The following is a 14,892-nucleotide window of genomic DNA, read 5'->3' as shown; positions in this document are numbered from 1 at the left end:
TAGAGGGCATTTGGTCTCCTACTTTCTTTCTTTGCAATTTAATCGGGCGTAATAATTTTACAATATTTGATTTGTAAATAAATGAAGGGAATGTGTCTGTAATTGTAATGTTATTATAATGAAATAAAGTTAAAATATTTTTTCCCCAACCATAGAAAGCAGTGCACTATTTGACCTTTGCACATGTTCCTTGGAGTTTCCTAAAAGGACCCCCCATTCCATTCTGAGGCATATCAGCACCATCTATTTTTTGCAGGCCTTTGGGGCAGCCAGCTTTTTATTTGTTCAAAAAAAATTATTACTAAAATTATTTACTATTTATTTTAAAAGAATAAAAAAGAGAAATCATTTGTCAAAAAGTTTAGAGACAAAAAAAATTAGAAAATTTTTTAGATAACGGTTTTTATTATTCATGTCATAATTTTAAGCATTATTATTTTTAATATTTATGAATTTAAGGTAAACCTAAATATTTAGTAATTTTATAAATTTTAAATTTTAAATAATTAAAATTAAAATATTATTTAATTTTATTATGTTATTATTTATTATATTTAAGAGATAACGTAAAAAAGTTAAAAATTTACATTAAATAAAAGATGAGTTTATTTAACTTAATATTTCATATATAAGGGTAATTTTGTAAATTTATATTACATTCTCANTTCTCAATAGATTATTTTCAAATCAAACACTATAATATAATCTTTCTAATAATCACATTCCTTGTAATTATTAAAAACTGTAAAATTATCTTTTCAATAATCACATTGTAAAATTCAAAACACCAGCTAAGATCAAATTATTAATTTCTACACTGCACTAACTCCAAAAAATAACTTAACATCCCCCAATTGTTCCTTGTCTATATGTGTTTTCCAATTAATCGATGGCACATGCGCAGTTGCCAACCTAACCTTTGGTCAGATCTTTGTTAAGTTCCCTCTGGAGTCTTTCCATATGCTGTTTTATTCCAATTATTTCAACCCCGTGATCATTTTGATAGTCTCTCTAGCAACAAACGCTGAAAAAATTTTTAAAAAAAATGGAAAAGAATCACCAAAAGCCTCATGCTATCATGATTGCTTACCCTCTCCAGGGCCATGTAATCCCCTCTGTTCAGCTTGCCATGAAGCTTGCATCGAAAGGCTTCACCATCACTTTCGTCAACACTCAATCCATCCACCACCAAATAACCAAATCCCATCCCAACACCACCACTTCTGACGCCGAGGACATCTTCACCGAGGCACGTAAATCAGGTCTCGACATACGTTACAACGTGGTCAGCGATGGTTTCCCACTTGGGTTCGACCGTTCCCTCAACCATGACCAGTTCTTAGAAGGTGTTTTACATGTCATGTCCGCTCACATAGATGAACTTGTGGCCAACACAATCAAAACAGACCCTCCTCCAACTTGTTTGATAGCCGACACCTTCTTTGTCTGGTCCTCCATGATATCAAACAAGTATAACCTGGTTAATGTTTCCTTCTGGACTGAACCAGCTTTGGTCTTCACTCTTTACTACCACCTCGACCTACTCAGAAGCAATGGTCACTTTGCTTCCATTGGTGCGTAAAAACCTTATTTCTTATTCTTTCTTTTCCCTTTTTTTCTACCAAGTGTTTAAGCATCATTAACTATACTTAACTCCATGATTATATTACTTCGTTTTAAGATAATCGTGATGATGTCATCGATTACATCCCGGGGGTTCGAGCTGTAGAACCAAAGGATTTGATGTCATATCTCCAAGCTTCTGATATATCAACGGTGGTGCATCGTATAATCTTCAAGGCATTCGAGGACGTGAAGAAGGCAGATTTCATTATTTGTAACACGGTGCAAGAGCTTGAACATGAAACCATCTCAGCCTTAAATAAAAAGCAACCGACTTATGCAATCGGGCCCATTTTCCGAACTGGGTTCACCAAGAGTGTTGTGGCTACGAGCTTGTGGTCGGAGTCTGACTGCACCCAATGGCTCGACACAAAGCGTAATGGGTCAGTTTTGTATATCTCGTTTGGTAGCTATGCTCATGCTAGTAAAAACGATATTGCGGAAATAGCCCATGGACTTTTGCTTAGTGGGGTGAGTTTTATTTGGGTGCTTCGCCCTGATATTGTGTGCTCCGGTGAAACTGATTTCTTACCCGTTGGGTTTGAGGAAAATATCAAAGGAACGGGTATGATCGTGCCATGGTGCTGCCAAATTGCTGTGATCTCACATCCAGCGGTTGGAGGATTCTTAACTCATTGTGGGTGGAATTCTATACTGGAAAGTGTATGGTGCACCGTACCATTGATTTGTTTCCCTTTGTTAACCGATCAATTCACTAATAGAAAACTAGCGGTTGATGATTGGAAAATTGGACTTAATCTTTCTGATAAGAAGCAAATCAACCGAGATGAGGTTGTGGAGAAGATCCACCGTTTGATCAGTCGAAAGTCAGGTGATGATTTAAGGAAGAATATCAAGGAGGCAAAAAAGAAGCTAGAGAATGCATTGTCAACCGTTGGATCGTCTGAAGAAAATTTCAACCAATTCATCTGCGACGTGCAGATCAAAACTAAGAAGAAACGTGCGTCCGCCAATCATGCTTAGATTATGTTTACGTAGCCATCGGTCTATGTTGTAGAATTAATTAAAATAAATACCAATATATAAATAAATCTATTATTAATTTATTATCTCTGTATTACCGGCTCAAGGGCAAAGCCACCAAAGCGGTGGCTTTAGGCCCCAAATTTTTAGTAGAGTTCCTAATTTTATAATAATAATATAGTTAATTACATTATAAATATATAAAAATTAAGATAATTATTAAAATATTTATCTATCTTTCAGGCTTAATAAATATTTATTTTCTTTCTCTTTCACATATTTATTCTTAATTATTTAGTTCATTTTTCATGTAAAGGTCAAGATAAGTAATAAAATAATATAGTCTCTTACTTTTTTAATTACGTGCTTAATAAATTGAACTTGTTTATCACTTCTTAATTCTTACAATACTATTAATTTTCAACTATTTCTCCTATTTTCAATCAAGTAATAGTAATATATATTTAATGATCTTTAATAGCTTTTTTTTTCTTAACTATTTCCTCTATTTACAATAAATTAATGGTAATATGTATTTAATGATCTCCAAAAGTTATTTTTTTCATATATATAAAATCAATTATTTTTTTATTCAATTTATAATATTTATTTTTGAATTATTTTTTCTTCATTTACTCTTTCTTCTTTTACCTTTAATTTTTCTTTCAATAATACGCAAAAAACTTGTTATGTTATTATTTTCATAAAATCATAAGTCTCATTTACTGTTTGTAATAAATATTCAACAATTAAGTATTATTATTTTAATCTTTGTAAACTTTTTTTTTAATTTAAAGTTTATATTATATTGTTATGTTATCTTTATTTTATATGATAGTTGATTTATTAAATTAAAAATTTTAATAAAAAAATTTTATTTAAATATTTAATTTTAAGTCTTCAAAGTTATTGAACCGTCCCTGTGTATTACTTGATTATCACTAGGCTTCTCTTCTTCTTTATCGTCCAACATCAAGCAAACTATGGAACAATCATGTAGGTTGTGTCACTTTTCGAATTGATTTACATTGTTATGACATCTGTTTGTCTCTCTCATAATGTCCAGATGCATTTGGCCATGTCGTTTAAACAACATTCTTTCTAAAAAGTTTCCATGCGACGTTGTCGACCCATCGATCCGACACCCAATAGAGAAAGAAAGAAAGAAAAAGAATCTACTGATCATGGAGGGGATCGATGTTTAATTTGTGGTATATACATACATACATAGCAGGTGAATATGTGCCTGCAGCATTCATTGTTTTATAATTGAGGGGGGCGTGGGCCATTTGCAACTTGCCATTTTCATCCACCACTTGTTCAATTCCTTCAAATAATATTTCACCATCACATGCATACCGACTGATCAGTTAACTTGTCATTATCCCATTTTATACTCATACGTAGACATTGACATGGTGTTAACATGTAAAAGAAAAAATATAATATAATCATATCATATAAATATATCACATCATCATTCATTATAACATGTTATCATACTATATCAACATTACTTGATATAATATGACAAATTACATTTTTACTAACAATCGTTAATCAGTCATTAATTATAAGAGTTTATTTAAATTAAAATAAAATTATAAAAAATTAATTAAATTTAATAAAATAATAATAATTTATTTAAATTTTTTAAAATATTATGCGTTCTACATCAAAAGAAAGGTAAAACTTTAATCTTGGGTATCCCATTTCACTTAATTATAATGACCAAGACATAACCATTTTTCAAAGGGCTGCTGTGTATAAAATTGACCCAATTTTCTTATTGCTGGTACATGGCCCAACAGCTAGGTGCAATGCCATTGGACAGGTCCAGTGGATTTGTTGTTGGGGGTTAGTTGGGCTTAATATGGTCCAGCTGACGTGAATTTGGACCATGGTTAACAGTTGTAGTTGTACTGGAATTTAATTACTTGCTTTAAGTTGGGTGAAAGAATGGAATTTGCACCATTGCTTTTCCTTTTCTTTTTTTTTAAGAATTGAATATTCAAATGCAAATGCTTTAATTTGTGCAGAACATGTGCCATTGTAACATTAGCAAGCAAGTTAGAGCAAATAATGTTTGTACATATTATTAACATTAGTAACGACGATGGGTAAGGTACTTGAACATAAACTCCATTAGTAATATTTAAAAGAAATCGAAACTCAAAATAAAATATAAATTTTAAATCAATCAATATATATATATTATTAATAAATTAAAATTAATTTTGAAAAAATAAAAAACAAAATTATATTTAAAATAATTAATAAATATAATAAGTAATACCTTAACTATAAGTAATTTATAAGCAAAATATAATATATAAAAACTAAAATTGAATATTAAAATTATTGTTTATAATTAGATTTAAATAGTGAGTATTTTATAATCACTACTCAAACCTACCCCAGTACTTGAACTCTACCCATAACCATGATGAGTAGTGATTTTTACTATACAAATCCTACTCGAACTTAATTATAAGATATTTAATCTTATCTAATCAAGTTGAGCAGTGCAAAATACCCAATTATAAAACTACTTATTACTATTCTTAATTAACATGTATATTTATTTTAATATGTCTAAAATAATAAAGAACCGGCATAGTAAAATAATATATTATTTTAAAAGAAAAATTTTAACCAAAGAAAAGAACTTTATAATTTATAAAGAAAAACTATTTGATACATTACAATGGAGATTTTATATTGTTCAAAATACTTGCAAAATCCTTATATTATGGTGTTTTCTTCAATTTAATCATTTTACTCAAAATCATAATATTTTAATTTTTTTAATTTAAAAATTTATTTTAATTTAATCCTTATAACATTTTTCGTTTAAATTAATGGTTACGATGTTGATTTTATAATAACCCTAGTACAAGGACTATTTTATACATTGCAGTGGAGATTCTATATTTCAGCGAGAGTTATCATGTACTCCATTAAAATTTAATTTTTTTTAAAAAAATATATTACATAATAATACTCTAAATCCTCTTGTAAAATTTAAAATTCATTGGTTGATAGGGTTATTTTGAGGTTATACTGTACATAGAAAGCTGTTATATGAAGAGAGAGTGGGGCCTGATATGATAAAAGGGGTGGGCTGCTGGGAATGGTAAAGGGCAGGAAAGCAGCACGCCGTTCCCATAGCTTATGTGAGTTAGGAGGATTGGCAACTAATGGCCAGCCACACTATCATTGTCTTTCCCAAGAACCCCATTTAGTTGGGGTTAGAAGAAAAGAATTTCACATGCAACATTCTTCTTTTATTTAATTATGTCCAGTCAAAATACTGGATCCCAAATACCTTATCACACATTTCACTACTTTTATATTACTGCATAATTTAACATTAACATCAATAATTGGACCAACAATAACATCAAAATAAATATGATGATGATATTGCTGATTGATGAATAAGACTACAAACTTAGTTATTTTTATTGTAGTCAAAATTTAACAAAGAGAATAATAAAGATAATAAAGTGAAGCCAAGTTGTTTCCCAAGGGTATTAAACAATTTTTTCTTTTTTTTAAAAAAAATTAATCTAATTAGCTTTATATTTTACCAATGTTTTTGTATATCTCAATAAACGGTTTTCATTCCACATTAAAGTTTCTTTTGGTAAAGTGGAAAAGTTTTTTCAATTTTTTTAATTTTTTCTCTCATTTGAGAGGGAAAAAAATTTTATGGACATAAAATGTTTTAGGACTCAATGAAAAAATTACGTTAACTTACATAAAATATTTTATAATCGACAAAATTATAAAATATTTTTTATTTATTTTTCCCTTTTTTGAAATCCATTTAATAAATTATTAGTTTAAAATACCACATATGCTATTATTATGTTACCACTAGTGTTCTCATAGGAAAATTGTTTCATTCCCATTCTACCAACAAAAAAACCTTTGCTTTACAATTATTTTCTTATTTCTAACTGGAAAAAAAAGCAAAAATAAATTCTATTTCTTTCCAAACCGAAATATAAAAGCAAAGAAGTAAAAGTAGGCTGACCAAAACAACCTTTTCTTTCCTAACAAGAAACGGAGCTTCCCTTCCCTTCCCTTCCTCTCCTTATAAATAAGACAACCTCTCTTCTTTCATCTTTATTCAGATCCCACATATCAACCAACCCAAGCTAACCAAACCCCGAAAGCACTTCTCTCTTTCGAGTCTTCCGTCAACCAAACACCATGTCTAACCAAGCAGAATCCTCCGACTCGTGAGCACCCAGATCTCTTTTCCTTTTTTCTTCAATGGGTTCGTTTTAGATTTTTCCAATCTGATTCTGATTTTGTGTTTCAGGAAGGGGACAAAGAGAGATTTTAGTACGGCGATCTTGGAAAGAAAGAAGGCACCCAATCGCCTCGTCGTTGATGAGGCAATCAACGACGATAACTCTGTTGTTTCTCTCCATCCTGATACCATGGAAAAGCTCCAGCTGTTTCGCGGTGACACTATCTTGATCAAGGTTTCTAATTTAGATTTGGCTTTTATTTATTGCCCTTTCTAATTGGTTCTTTTAAGTTTTTGATTTTTGCTTAATGGGTAGTTGTTTGTCTTAGCTGTTTGTTGTGTTTTAGGGTTTAATTTTCACATGGTTGTTGGAATTTGGGTTTTTATTTGATGGGGTTCCTTGTATTTTTATGCTGCTTTGTTTTTGATCTTCAATTTGGGTCTCTCTTTTGTTAGAGGTCATTGTAGGCTGTGTACGTGATTTTGTTGTTCAGGGTCAATTTTGTTTCTCTAGTTTCTGCTATTTTTTTTTTCTGGTAAAGAGGCTAGTTTGCTAAGCCTGTCTGCGAAGATTGTTTCTTTACCCACAAATATGCAAAATTAGTTTATAGGGCATTGTGTTATTGAAGCTTGCTTTTTATGTGGCATGGATTGTTATTTAATTGCAATTCTTCTTATGGATTTTAATTCTCTATGTCTTTAACCTCATATCTTGCTAATACTGTCCTTTTTATTGTTCTTTTGTTCCACAGGGAAAGAAGAGGAAAGATACTATTTGCATTGCTCTTGCAGACGACACATGTGATGAACCAAAGATCAGAATGAATAAGGTTGTCAGGTCAAACTTGAGGGTCAGGCTTGGTGATGTTGTCTCTGTGCATCAGTGTCCAGATGTTAAGTATGGCAAACGTGTCCACATCTTGCCCGTGGATGACACAATTGAAGGGGTTACTGGAAATCTCTTCGATGCTTACCTGAAACGTGAGTTTGTTCTTAATCTTTTATTCTCAACTTTTATCTGGAATGGTCTTTCTTAATTTATTTATGGTAGTTTTGGTTACCTAGACAGGTAAAGAGGTTCTTTGTTTGTTAATCAGTCATATGAGAAGACAATAACTTACTATTCTTAATCAATCATAAGCTCATTGATCTTTTGTATAATAAGACTATAATTGATTGATTAAATACGTTATTTTTAACTTTATCCAAAGAGCACTAAAGTGTTTTTCCTAATGGAGTAGACCTCCTGTATTTTTAAAGGCAATTACTACTTGCTTAAGCTCTTAAGGGGTTTGTTTTTCTTAGTTTGTACATGCATGTCTGATGTTAAAAATGCTTTGTAGGCTGCCTTTTCTTTGTGATTGTCTCTTTCACTCTCTTTCTAGCATTTTATCTATACATCTAGGGTGGACTCATACCTTCATATATGCATCCAACGTGGCTCAATTATGTGTATGGATATGCGTGCATTATAATCACACTCTCCCCTATCACTCATTATATATGATATAAACTACCTATTGACATAATGAAGGATTGGATTTAATATTGAATTATTGACAATGTTGTCCATAAGTACTGACTACGATAATTTTGCATTTACAGCTTACTTTCTGGAAGCATACCGCCCAGTGAGGAAGGGTGATCTCTTCCTTGTGAGAGGTGGAATGAGAAGTGTAGAATTCAAGGTTATTGAGACTGATCCTCCCGAGTACTGTGTGGTTGCACCAGACACTGAGATATTCTGCGAGGGAGAACCTGTCAGGAGGGAGGATGAAAATAGATTAGATGAGGTAGGTTATGATGATGTTGGTGGAGTGAGAAAACAGATGGCTCAGATTCGGGAATTGGTGGAGCTTCCATTGAGGCATCCACAGCTCTTTAAATCAATTGGTGTGAAGCCACCTAAAGGAATTTTGCTTTATGGGCCTCCTGGATCTGGAAAGACTTTGATTGCCCGTGCTGTTGCAAATGAAACTGGTGCTTTCTTTTTTTGCATCAATGGACCAGAGATCATGTCTAAATTGGCTGGAGAGAGTGAAAGCAATCTCAGAAAAGCATTTGAGGAAGCAGAGAAAAATGCACCATCTATTATATTCATTGATGAAATTGATTCAATTGCTCCCAAGCGAGAGAAGACCCATGGTGAAGTTGAGAGGAGGATTGTCTCTCAGCTGTTGACATTGATGGATGGACTTAAATCCCGTGCACATGTTATTGTCATTGGGGCCACAAATCGTCCCAACAGCATTGATCCGGCTCTCAGAAGGTTTGGGAGATTTGATAGGGAAATTGATATTGGCGTCCCTGATGAAGTTGGCCGGCTTGAGGTGCTTCGTATCCACACAAAGAACATGAAGCTGGCCGAAGATGTAAAGTCAAAAACTAAAAACTTATTTTCTTTAATTAAAATTCTTGTAACTTTTTTTTTTCCTGTCTATAAAAGAACTAATGAATCTAATTTATTTTCATGGCTGACTGCAGGTTGATTTAGAAAGAATTGCTAAGGACACCCATGGTTATGTTGGTGCTGACCTTGCAGCTCTCTGTACTGAGGCTGCATTACAGTGCATTAGGGAAAAGATGGATGTGATTGACTTGGAAGATGAGTCAATAGATGCAGAGATTCTCAACTCTATGGCAGTCTCAAATGAGCACTTCCAGACTGCTCTTGGGACAAGCAATCCATCAGCACTGCGGGAAACTGTGAGTATAAGCAAGATACTTCGAGTGATGTACAGATTTGTTGCGGATTATGATTTTATGGGAGCAGCAGTTCTGTTTCTAATTATTCTTTCTTAATGTTGGTCAGGTTGTTGAAGTGCCCAATGTCAGTTGGGAAGATATTGGTGGCCTCGAGAATGTTAAAAGGGAGCTTCAAGAGGTAATAACGTTTTTCTGGTTTTGTTTACTTCTCCATTCTCTTCCTTCATCTTTTTAAATATCATAAAAAAAATGGGATTAATTTGTTACTTTGGTGTGCAGACTGTTCAATATCCAGTGGAGCATCCTGAGAAGTTTGAGAAGTTTGGGATGTCACCCTCAAAGGGAGTACTCTTCTATGGCCCTCCAGGATGTGGGAAAACTCTTCTGGCCAAAGCTATTGCCAATGAGTGTCAGGCAAACTTCATTAGTGTCAAGGGTCCAGAATTACTTACCATGTGGTTTGGAGAAAGTGAGGCCAATGTACGTGAAATTTTCGACAAGGCTCGCCAATCTGCTCCTTGTGTCCTGTTCTTTGATGAACTTGATTCAATTGCTACCCAGGTATGTTCAAGGCTAATAAATTCTTTTATCTTTATGGATTAAGTAACCTTTAGCCGAAGGGAGTAATATGGTTTTCTGTGCATGGATTATTTTAGCAATGAAAATATGCTTGTCTTTGTACACAGTTGGTGTTCTTTAGTTTGCCCTTCATGTGATGCTGATTTATGTTGTATATTGCAGAGAGGAAGCAGTGTAGGTGATGCAGGGGGTGCTGCTGATAGGGTTTTGAACCAACTTCTTACTGAGATGGATGGCATGTCTGCCAAAAAAACTGTTTTCATCATTGGAGCCACCAACCGACCTGACATTATAGATCCTGCACTTCTGCGACCAGGTCGTCTTGATCAGTTGATCTATATTCCTCTACCTGATGAGGATTCCCGCCATCAGATCTTTAAGGCTTGCTTGAGGAAATCACCAGTAGCAAAAGAGGTCGACCTCCGAGCTCTTGCCAAATATACTCAAGGCTTTAGTGGGGCAGATATTACAGAAATTTGTCAGCGTGCATGTAAATATGCCATAAGGGAAAACATTGAGAAGGTATGATTGTGCCTATTTTCTCCCATGGCTATTTATTTTTTGTGCAGTGGATAATGGAATGTGTGAATTTTTTTCATGTTTTTTGAGATTGTATTGATGAGGTATCTTTGTGTTTTCAGGATATCGAGAGGGAAAGGAGAAGAAGGGATAACCCTGAAGCTATGGAGGAAGATGTTGAGGATGATGTGGCAGAAATCAAGCCTGCTCATTTTGAGGAATCAATGAAGTTTGCTCGCAGGAGTGTGAGTGATGCTGACATCCGCAAATATCAAGCTTTTGCGCAAACATTGCAGCAGTCAAGGGGATTTGGAAGTGAATTTAGGTTTGCTGAAACTGGTTCCAGGGCTGCTGCATCTGATCCTTTCGCAGCTTCAGCTGGAGGAGCTGATGAGGATGACCTTTACAGTTAAATTACCATCATTTGTGGTTGCCTAATTTATGGTGACTATTTATCTTTATGTAGTATCTGTTAAATTGACTGTATGATGTAAAAGCTCTGTGGCACAACCCTTTAGCCGAAGGGAGCCTGGAGGATGACTCCTGGCTACCCATTGGAGTTGAAGAAAGAGTTTTTTGTTATTTTGGAGTTACTATAGACAAATTGAAAGCTTTTACAAGATTTAAGCTCAATTCAGGCATTTGGTTCGTTTTATGGTTGTGTGGCATCTCTCTATGGTTTTTACTTTTTCTTTTCCTCTACCCTCTATAATTAGAATAGCCTGAGGAAAATGGTATTTAGTTTTTGAGGTGGTATGAAATCGTTACTTGGCCTTACTATTTGAGTCTAAGAAAGTAAGGTGACCTTTTTAATTTCATATAATAGTAAGTCACTGCGTTATATGTTCACATAAACGAAACTCATTCGGCCAGTTGACTCTCTTTCAAGCCGAATGATCCCCATTGGTATTATAGTTTCCTTGTAGTATTCCCTTGCTAGTTTCTTCTTGGACAGGTTGCTTAGAATTTCCCACAACTTTTCTTCCTCAATAAATTGTGTTTGAAAGATAATCGGTTCACACAGATCAGACTCGAGTTTCTCATTGTTAGCTGTTTACCGGCTCCCACTGAACTGGGCTTCTGCCTTCGAAACATTAGTTAAAAGGCTTTTGCTGCCTCTTGTGCTTCTGAAAAACTCTCATACTGTCATATCATATGCAGCCAGCTTCTACTCCTTTTTATTTAAAAAGCTGCCTCACTTCACAACTTCATAAGGTTAAATGAAACAATGAACTGTTTATGGAACTAGATTTGAAATTTTGGTGCTTTTGGGCCTTTCCCAGCCCCTCCAAGCCATCTAATGACTATGACATAACAAACTGGAAATCTGCACATTGTGCCCTGAAATTTTCCAACATTTTCTATTGACTACTGTTTACAGATGCCCGTTGGTGACTGTCACTGGTATTGCTGCTTACAGATTTTATGCATCGACATACCCTCACTCAAATGCATAGAATAAGACCTTTCAGGCATCATTGCATCAACCTCTTAGTAAAATACAATGGGAACAAATTGAAAGGAAATTATGAGTTCTGATAGTGATATTGATTCTTATGGTTAAAAATTGGAGTCAGTCAAATCCTTGCTATTTGAGCATGTGCCTACCTTTCTCTCTTTGACCAGCAGAACTGATGTGTCATGCATGTAATTTATATTCACCGAACACAAGAATTGATGTATATTTATACAGGTAGTAGGTGAGGTCTAGATTACTCTTCTGATTCTGATATGTCAGGATTTTTATTAGAATTTGACAAAGTTGCATGCTCATAATGCTTCCTTACACTGACAAGACATTATTGCTTTCCCATTTTCAGCTCTTGCAAAGTTAAATTGGACTTTCCCTCCGTTCACACCTTACTCACACGAAAACTGAAAATACCAATGTTTTGCACGTTTTAAGCCATACTATGTATTCAATTCAGATAGTCCTTCCTCCACATTTTTCTGCCATTTCGTTTTAAGTGTGAAAAATAAATAACTGTGTGTTAAATGATTACTTATAAAAACTCTCAAGCATTACCTGTATGAATATTTCTTATATTGTGAGGATAATTGGTAAGTCATGGAAACACCTTGTCTGTTTGTATTGTTGCCATCCATGGATGGAAGGAAAAACTTTGGGCCTTGTTTATCTAGTTAGCCCAACTAGAGCTCCAGGGACAAACAAGCCCAAGGCAAGGTTTGGAGATGCTGGATGCAGGGGGAAAAGGGGTCATGTTCCTCAAATAAAAGGCATGGGAAATAATTTCTGGGTAAGATAGGTGTGGATGGGAACTATTGATTAGACTAAGCCACTTGACGGGAGACAACCGCACATGAGAAAAAAAAAATGGAGATTAATGGTTTACTAATTAATGATATCATTGTCCTTGAGCTACAGGCGTCTTCTTTCGGCCTTGGTCTTTGTTATCTTTGATTATATAACCCCACGTCGGTTGTCAAGTCCAAACAACAATCTGCTCTCCCCCCCCTTCCTCAAAAATATCATCGAAATAGTTTGGATTTATGCTTTGGCATTTGGCACTTGCTTGCTTGGCTGCCTTGCATTATTCTGTTCTCTCCAAGTCCTTTTCTTACACTTTTTCCATACCAAATTACTTCTTGTGTCTTAACATAGCAATGGATTGTTTAGTTCTATTCATTGTTTTCAGATATTCTACAACAAGCTTTTTCGTTTCTATGATTCACTTCTTGGTGTTTAAAAATTAGTACATATCTTTACCCCATACATTTTATATATGTGTGTTCAATATTGAAGAAAATATTGAAACAAACCCAAAACCAAACGCAGCCTCATGTTTTCTGTGTTGAGGGGACACCAAGTGTTGGGAATCATCAGATGCATTAGAGATATTTAGCATAATAGTAAAAAAAGCAAATATCAAATCACATCATATACCGAATAATTACAATAATGGTGATGAGAGCACATCATATCATATCATACATTGTAGATACCAATCATGTCCAGGAGCATACCTCTCTTACCCCACCATACTACCTCCTTTTTTCCACCAATTATAAAACCTATATGGTAAACTGTAACGGGTCCCATCTCCAACCCATTGTGAATTGTATGCCATGTCCTTGCACACAAATTGGATGTGCCAAGTTACCAAATGCATGCTTTACTTTTCCAATTAGCTACAAGAGAAAGAAATTACTTGATTCTTTAGAAATAGACCATATGGTACTAATAAAAAGTTTAAAAGAGTAGACAAAAGAGTAGTGCATAATAGAGGATAGGTGATGAGGATAGTTGTAATTGTGAGTATTCCTTTTGTCGATTTTAGCTTAAGTTCATAGAACATATATTTATATATAAAGTGCAAATGATCAAACTAATGATTATTAAGGAAATTGTACATTGTTTTGGACATGAATATCTTCACATGCTTGTAGGGATCTTGACTCTTGAGTTAAATTCTTCCTCTCTTTTTTATTCATATGTAATTTATTGCTCAATATATATATATATATAAAGTTAGGTTATGCAGTAATAGTAATTTTCCATGTATTTAAAATCCCATAGTTAATAAAGGCTAGATTTGACTCAAAACTTCCTTTTTGTTTTAGTTTTCCTTGGTGTACCCACAAAATGATACCCTTATATCAAGTGGATTGGTTTGAATATTTCTTTTTATTATGGTTTGAGACTCAAATTATTCATATACATTGACATGTTTAGTCACCAAATTGTGAGTTAACCCTACTATCACATTGCCATTAACTAATAACACACACTTCATGGGATGTGGTATAGGCATTGTATATATATATATATATGAAGAAAATGTTACATCATCAAGATGTCCCTATAAAAAGATGCTCCTTTCTTACTATAAATAGAAAAATGATGGTATTATCAATATATATATATATATATATATATATATATATATATTAGNATATATATATATATATATATATATATATATATATATTTGTAACCATATTGACAAGGATTTAAAGTGGTCGTGAAGGATGATGAGAGGTGGCAAAAAGAAGAGAGTGAGAAGAAACCCTCCTAGATATCCCTATTCCTTGAGCATCTAAATTATGGGACAACTGACAAGTGGTTGGAGAAGATATCCTAAACAGAGAAAAAGGAAAAGGGAAAGAGGGAAAAAGGTTTGGGGAAGGGGGGGCCTTTGATCACTTTCTTTATTTTAGTAATTACTACTCTTTTTATGCCGTCACCACCCAACAGT

General features: G+C 33.8%; 2 protein-coding genes across 2 annotated transcripts; both read left to right on the top strand.

The window, feature by feature from the left end:
• LOC18597995 (UDP-glycosyltransferase 86A1) lies at positions 962-2,693 on the top strand. Its single transcript, XM_007027322.2, has 2 exons — positions 962-1,574; positions 1,682-2,693. The coding sequence occupies exons 1-2, from the start codon at positions 1,046-1,048 to the stop codon at positions 2,605-2,607; spliced, it is 1,455 nt and encodes a 484-aa protein (XP_007027384.2). The 5' UTR covers positions 962-1,045; the 3' UTR covers positions 2,608-2,693.
• Positions 6,685-11,330, top strand: LOC18597993 (cell division cycle protein 48 homolog). Its single transcript, XM_018121791.1, has 9 exons — positions 6,685-6,857; positions 6,941-7,106; positions 7,624-7,852; positions 8,477-9,243; positions 9,356-9,577; positions 9,684-9,755; positions 9,857-10,138; positions 10,319-10,678; positions 10,798-11,330. The coding sequence occupies exons 1-9, from the start codon at positions 6,829-6,831 to the stop codon at positions 11,086-11,088; spliced, it is 2,418 nt and encodes an 805-aa protein (XP_017977280.1). The 5' UTR covers positions 6,685-6,828; the 3' UTR covers positions 11,089-11,330.

Source organism: Theobroma cacao, chromosome 5 (genome assembly GCF_000208745.1).
Source record: "Theobroma cacao cultivar B97-61/B2 chromosome 5, Criollo_cocoa_genome_V2, whole genome shotgun sequence".
In the NCBI taxonomy this organism is placed as follows: Eukaryota; Viridiplantae; Streptophyta; class Magnoliopsida; order Malvales; family Malvaceae; genus Theobroma; species Theobroma cacao.
Note: the sequence above shows the minus strand (reverse complement) of the source record. Positions and strands in the feature narration are given on the sequence as shown.

Bases quoted from the DNA above. Each gene is read 5' to 3' on its own strand.
- LOC18597995 (XM_007027322.2), top strand. From the start codon at position 1,046: ATGGAAAAGAATCACCAAAAGCCTCATGCTATCATGATTGCTTACCCT. The intron at 1,575-1,681 runs GTGCGTAAAAAC...CTTCGTTTTAAG, and splicing joins TGGTCACTTTGCTTCCATTG to ATAATCGTGATGATGTCATC.
- LOC18597993 (XM_018121791.1), top strand. From the start codon at position 6,829: ATGTCTAACCAAGCAGAATCCTCCGACTC. The intron at 6,858-6,940 runs GTGAGCACCCAG...TTTGTGTTTCAG, and splicing joins CAAGCAGAATCCTCCGACTC to GAAGGGGACAAAGAGAGATT. The intron at 10,679-10,797 runs GTATGATTGTGC...TTGTGTTTTCAG, and splicing joins TAAGGGAAAACATTGAGAAG to GATATCGAGAGGGAAAGGAG.